The 6,606-nt window shown below is 33.3% G+C and overlaps 1 protein-coding gene across 1 annotated transcript; it reads right to left on the bottom strand.

Annotated features, from left to right (window-relative positions):
* Window positions 1–575: 575 nt before the first annotated feature.
* LOC145045199 (Pseudouridine synthase family protein) lies at window positions 576–4,814 on the bottom strand. The gene is made up of 9 exons (XM_078993544.1): window positions 4,520–4,814; window positions 4,123–4,228; window positions 3,815–3,993; window positions 3,500–3,645; window positions 3,150–3,241; window positions 2,050–2,351; window positions 1,164–1,233; window positions 992–1,051; window positions 576–824 (listed from the first exon to the last, which is right to left on the bottom strand). Exons 1-9 carry the CDS (start codon window positions 4,693–4,695, stop codon window positions 639–641), a joined length of 1,317 nt encoding a protein of 438 aa, XP_078849670.1. The 5' UTR covers window positions 4,696–4,814; the 3' UTR covers window positions 576–638.
* Between the last annotated feature and the right edge of the window lie 1,792 nt (window positions 4,815–6,606).

The following is a 6,606-nucleotide window of genomic DNA, read 5'->3' on the forward strand; positions in this document are numbered from 1 at the left end:
CCTAGCAACGATAATCAATTCATCCAAATTCGCCCCATAAATTCTCTATTTTTTACTTGCATATATGTCACAAAAGATTAGTCAATCACATGCTTTGACTAGTCAAAAGGGGGAACAAAGTGGGATAGAGAGACTCGCTTTCGATCCTTTATCTAAACAATAGAAGGGAATACCTCTCTCGTTCTCGTCACCGAAAATATTTGGTGGAAGTTTCTCTTGCTTAATACAAATCTCATTTGCTACAAAAGATATAACACGACATAGAACGATGCATTATACTACATTTGACATATATTAGACTAGTACTAGTGTAGAACCATTATAAATAGGACAAAATTGCATACAATTTTTTGTGCCACAACTCGTACTTGATATCCATCTGTGTGAAATATGTGAATGTTCCATCACTAGAAATAGGCTAAAAAGTTTGTCTAGTTATGTTCAACCTTGTTTCTCTTTTTTCATTTTTTTTCCATCTTTTTTCCAAGTGATATATAACAACACTCATATATAGCTTACTAAACACTCATATATAGCTTACTAAACGTTGTTTCTATTTTTTTTTTTTCCATATATTGTCTAGATAAAGTGTTTCCATATAATTAATGGTTAAAAATATTTGAATATTATGTTACAACTTAAACGATTAAGCAAATTTGTGAATCAAAATCATTATAGCCAACATCAAAAAGACAAAGGCCATCAGGGGGTGCTGGTGGGGCCGTGGCACGTCTACACGTGGCGTCCATCAGTTTTATCAGCGCATTATCTTCAGCTCCAGCCGCCGCTTCTCTTATTGATGTTGCCACAAGCACACGAACCATCTATTAAACAATAAAAAAAAAAATAGTCTCACTTTATTAATTTAATTCCTTCTTTCTCTATTACAAAGAGCTAATATATTTATTTAATTATCGTTTTGAGAATGAAATTCCTTATTTGAGTAACATAAGTCAACCCTTTAAGTATTGAATAAATTAGAGATGTGTACCTTGCGTAAAAAACGATTAGCAACCAATTCGATGCACATTGCCTTTGTATATTCTCCTTTCTTCATGAAAAACAGAAAACGGTAAAAATCTAGTATTGACAACTTGAGTCCCTCTAATTATAGGATTCATCCAAAAACACTCCCTCCATATAAAACATGAAAATTTGAGTACCTTTGCATCAATGGTTAAAGTTACTTGTGTGGCCCGCGCATGGAACACAAAACACTCGGTTGGAGGACCACTGTAACAAGAAATAGCATCATACTTTCATCTCTTTCTATTAAAAAAAAAAAGCATTCTACTTTTAATATTTCTTCTAATCAAGACATCATACTTAAAAAATCGGGTTTATGCAGAAAAGTCTCATTATGTTGGGAAATTTTTTTATAAAGTCCTAATTTTTTTTTTTTTTGAACATAAAAGTCGAGATTATTTAATTTTACACGATAATCTGTCATTTCTTGTTAATAAAAATAAGAACTTTTTCGTTAATTTGAGCAAAATATTATATAATCGGGACTTTTCTGTTAAAAAAAATTTTTTTTTTTTTGACATTATCAAAAAAGTTCCCAAAATAATGGGACTTTTCTATATAAAACCCTAAAAAATCTAACCAATTATAACATTGTATCTTCGATTGTTTCTTATTATGATATTATATTTTGAAAAATGTAACCAATTACACCATTGAAAATCGGATAACATTGCTATAACTGGATAGATTTTTTATAGGGTTTTATGCAGAAATGTCTCATTATTTTGGGAAAACTTTTGATAAAGTCCTAAATTTTTTTTTTCTAAACATAAAAATCCCGATTCTTTAACATTTTGCCCAAATTAACGAAAAAGTCTTTTTTTTAATTTAACGGGAAATTACAGATTGTGTGATTTTCCTAAAATAATGAGACTTTTCTGTTAAAAAAAACATTTAGGACTTTAACAAAAAAAAATCCCAAAAATTATGGGACTTTTCTGCATAAAACCCATTTTTTATAAAAAACAAATTAATGAAAGTACATTGCTATTTCTTACATTTAATGCATAAAACAAAGCTTACGTGTTTCTTGAGGGTTTTGTATCACGTGCAAACATCTTGTAAGATAATAATTTCCCTTCTAATTGTTGAAGAAGCTTGTTGACCTTACTAACTTTAAACCTTGTTGGTTTTTTTATATTTTCCTCATCATCTTTTTCATTTTCATCATCAAATGAAGATGTTTCTAAACTTTTGTCACCAATAATGTTATTTTCTTGGTTATTTTTAGAATCTTCTTCATCAGTTTCCCCATCATTCAAAGGAAAGATATATAAATATCGCCTCCATTTTGCAGAGAAATTAGGATGGAATGTTCGTGGGACCTGTAATGATTAATATTTTGGTGTTATAAGATGGGTTAAATGTAAGAAATAGCAATGTACTTTTGTTAGTTTGTTTATTTATAGCATGTTACTTTTTATTTCTACCTATTATTTACAACATTTTACTTTTGAAAATTTTATATAATTATAGCAAGTGTGTCAAAATTACTGCTATAACTTATTTATTATAGCATCATAAAAAATAAAAAATAAAAAACTCGTTTATTTTGTTTTTCCGGGTTAAACCTCAACTTTATTTTTTGCCTGAAAAAGACTTTGTATTTTTTTCATTTTTTCCGATCTGACCCTTTTAGTCGTTTTTTTCCAAAAAAAAAAAATTGTAAAATGTGAGGGCTTTTTCAGGAAAAACTATAGAAGTTGAGGGTTTATTTGGAATCAATTAGAGGGCTGAGAGTTTTTTTCGGGGAAAAAAATACGAAGTTGAGGGTTCTTTCGGAAAAAATGAAAAATACAAGGTCTTTTCAGGCAAAAAATAAAGTTGAGGCTTAATTCGTAAAAAAAAACACAAAATATAAGGTCTTTTATGAAATTAACCCTTTTTGGTTTGGCCCTTTTATCAGTTTTTTTCTGAAAAAACTAATCAAACGTGGAGGGTTTTTTCGAATAAAAAAAAAGTTGCAGGTTTTTTCAGAAAACATTAAAAGGAGAGGGCTTCTTAGAAAAATAATAATAAAAAGTTATGGGTTTTTTGGATTAAAAAATTAAAAAAAAAAAAAAAAAACTACAAGGTGTTTTTCAGAAACGAATTGAAAGTAATGGCATCTTTTAAAATAATACCTTAGAAACAGATATGACCCTAAGCTTTCCTGGTGTATTGCTGTTAATGGCATCTTCAATATCTTGAGGCTTAATATCCTCTCTCCATGTATCTAAACAATTAAGCAATCGGAGATAATTAACTATTAAAAGCTACACAGATGGTTAAATTTACTATCTTGTCCCTGCTTTGTATTTCATTTATTTGTGTATTATAGGTCCCACTGTACTTTGATAAACAACTCAATGAAAATACATGGCTAAAGATCTTTGTTCCATTTCATATTAAATTTTTTTGAAGAAACTTGTTTTGAAAATATAAATTTCAAATCTGAAAATAGTAAATATAATATTTTAGAGTTATGACATACAGAAAGAGCAGACTTGTTGAAAACCAGTCACCCCTTTATCAGTTCTTCCAGCAACTACAACATTGGCTTCAAGAGGAAGACCTTTATCCCTCAATAATGCAGCTTTCCTTTCATCAACAAACTTCCCAAGAGACTTTTCAATCACCCTGAGTTCAAAAGTCAACAAAAAAATATAATGAATTACGTATAAATGATCAATGTTTGAATGCATAAAAGCATAAATTAACTCATTCTTTTTGTATCAAGTCAAAACAAAACGATCATATATCTATCAGGATTAGATTAAGTCAAAAAGAAAGAAACAGTAACAATTACTCTTGAACAGTATTCAACTCTGGTTGCTTTTGCCATCCATCAAAGGATCCTCCATGATATGAAACAACTATCTTATAATTCATCCGGGCCCACCTTCCAGCTCGTTTTTGTGATGGAGTAATAACATATTCAGATTCATCAGAAGGGTGTATACCAGTATCATCTGCATTGTGATGTGTCTGAAAAGATATCATTCAACATAAATTTATGAAATAGTTGAATTGTTGAATATAGAATGGGTGAATTGAGAAACAAAAGGTAAATTACTTTAATAGAAATATGTAACAAATAAAGGATCAAACACCAACCTTGGCTCCAAACAACTGAAGCAATGTAATCTGACCATTTACTACATCTGAGTAAAAGTTGATTACATTTTGCCATGGTCTGGCATACATGAACACATAAGATTCCCTACAACAGCAAGGAAATGAAGATCATTAGACATTATAAATTGGGTAAATTGACTATAGGAATTAATGCAACATGTTCTTTCACAAGTAACTAAGGGACAGACTTATATACGCATGTCATATATGAATCTTACAACAAGAAATGCGTAATCTATGCATGTGATAGATGCATACATTGTCATTGCTAAGAGTATAAATCAAAAATGAAAATTAAGCTCAAAAGAGGAGATAATTCGAATTAATTTAATGTTATGCTAATGATTTTGTGGAAGCAAAAAGGAACGAGAATTACCTAGAAGTCCATCTGGAAGACTTGCAAGAATCAGTGTGGTTATAGTGAGAATAATCTTTCGTTTGGGGGATTTTCACGTTTGCGTTTGTCTCCATTGAAGAAATGAACGTCCTTCTGGTTATTTGAGATCGTAATTCCAAAGCCAGCGCCCTTGGTCGTTGGTACAATAATATCATCCAACACTCGGGCTCCAGCTCCGCCGTTGCTTGCTGTTTGATTATGCGACTGTGTTTTGACTCGGGGAACTCGCCCTGTGTTTTCTGGTGTATACCTACCTGCCCGAGTGCCCGCAAAAGAAAATGGGTCTAAAAGTGCCCTTCTTTTCAAATTTACAAAACTTTATAATTGTCTTTGTTGTTTTCGAAAATATCAAATTTAATCCTTAAGTTCAAAAAATCTCACAGGTCGTCCCTGTGGTTTCAAAACTTTTAACATTTGATCCTTCCGGCTAACTCCGTTACCATTTAGCCGTTAAGTCAGGGGCAATTTTGTCATTTCACTACATAGGGACCATTTATGAGGTTTTTAATTACTTTTTTTAAAAAATTAAATAAATATATAATATTTAATATCTCCCTCTCTAATGTTAAAGGGTCTCTCTCTCAACATTTACTCCTCTGCTATTTCTCTATTTCTCTTGTCACTCATTCTCTCTCTCTCTCTCTCTCTCTCTCTCTCTCTCTCTCTCTCTCTCTCTCTCTCTCTGTGTGTGTGTGTGTATGTGTATGTGTGTGAAGATTTTACGTATTAATCCACATAAAAAGGACGTGTTTATAAAAAGGGTGTTCATAGGTTATGTGCGATTAATTTCATGGGTTTAGAGTAAAGGGTGTCAAATTAAATGGGAAAGCTTCATCAAAACAATCTGGGATCGATTGTTCTAGACCATCACCCCACCATCGTTGGAGTTGGTGGTGGGAATTTGAAGTTTTGGTCATCATGTCGTCGTAGAATCTGTTATGTCTCCGGTGATGGAGAAGCCGAAGGAGGAGAGTAAGAGATATGAATGCAGATCGATTGTTTGTTAATCTCCTCAATTTCATATCTTCATCAAGCAATCATTATCGACATCAACAGACACAAACTCAACTAAGGATTTCAACGATCTACAAACTGGCGACAACAAAATAACCAAATTTGAGCGGACATCAATAGGATCATAGTGAATTTTACCTGGAATATTCTCAATATCGAACTCCCAGCCATAGTCGCGAGCGAGCTAAAGCAAAGAGTTGGCTATATGTGAAGCATTTGAAGGGGAATACGTCAATTTGGTAGAAGATATGGAATTAAGGGTGTGGGAGAGAGAATCTAGGGTTTGCGAAGGAGAATTGAAGGATACAGAAGCAGAAGAGTAACTGGGAAGCAGATGGTGGAGCATAGAGACGGAATCGAAAGATGAGAGAGAAGAGAATAATAGCTTGAAGGAGAAAAGAGAAGATGAAAGAGGGGGAAAAGATAGAAGAATATTGGAGGTAGCAAAAATGGAGGTGATGTTATTAGGGTTAGGAAAATGGGATAGAAATGGGATGAGGTCTTGTAGCACCTGGTTCATGGTATGTATTATTGATTATTAACTCTCCTTATGTATTGCATTTTAACCTTGGACTCGGCGAGTTGAAGGACTAACTCGCCGAGTAGAAGCAGGTCTAGTCACAGGATCAACTCTGGCTACTCGGCGAGTAGGGTCGTGGGACTCGGCGAGTAGACCCTGTCTGGACTTAAACCCTAACCCAGGTGTTTGCACCCTATTTAAACGATCTAACCCAGCCTCCACTACCCCTAGCACTCCCAGAGATCTGTAGAACGAAACCCTAGCCCCCTTTGTGTCCTTGTGGGTGATTTTTAGCATTTTGAAGGTGGTTTGGAGCGTGGGAGAAGAAGGAGAAGGTTGAAGAGTGCAAGAAGGGAAGAAGATCCGGAATATACTCTGTGAAGGGCTTCTATTCAGGTAGAAAAGTTCCTACCTTGATCTTTAGTTCATTGAACCCCCTTTCTTGTCGCTAAAAAGAGGTTTTAAGCCCTAAGAACCTAAATCTCTATGTGTTTATGGTTAATGTTCTGCAAGGACTTCGGATTTGGACCTT

The sequence above is a fragment of the Lactuca saligna genome, chromosome 5 (genome assembly GCF_052625555.1).
Source record: "Lactuca saligna cultivar CGN05327 chromosome 5, ASM5262555v1, whole genome shotgun sequence".
Taxonomy (NCBI): Eukaryota; Viridiplantae; Streptophyta; class Magnoliopsida; order Asterales; family Asteraceae; genus Lactuca; species Lactuca saligna.

Excerpts from the sequence above, each read along its gene's own strand:
- LOC145045199 (XM_078993544.1), bottom strand. The coding sequence starts at position 4,695 with ATGATATTATTGTACCAACGACCAAGGGCGCTGGCTTTGGAATTACGA. Across the intron at positions 1,052-1,163 it reads CTTTAACCATTGATGCAAAG|AAAGGAGAATATACAAAGGC; the intron begins GTACTCAAATTT and ends TTTTTCATGAAG. Across the intron at positions 825-991 it reads CTAATCGTTTTTTACGCAAG|ATGGTTCGTGTGCTTGTGGC; the intron begins GTACACATCTCT and ends ATTGTTTAATAG.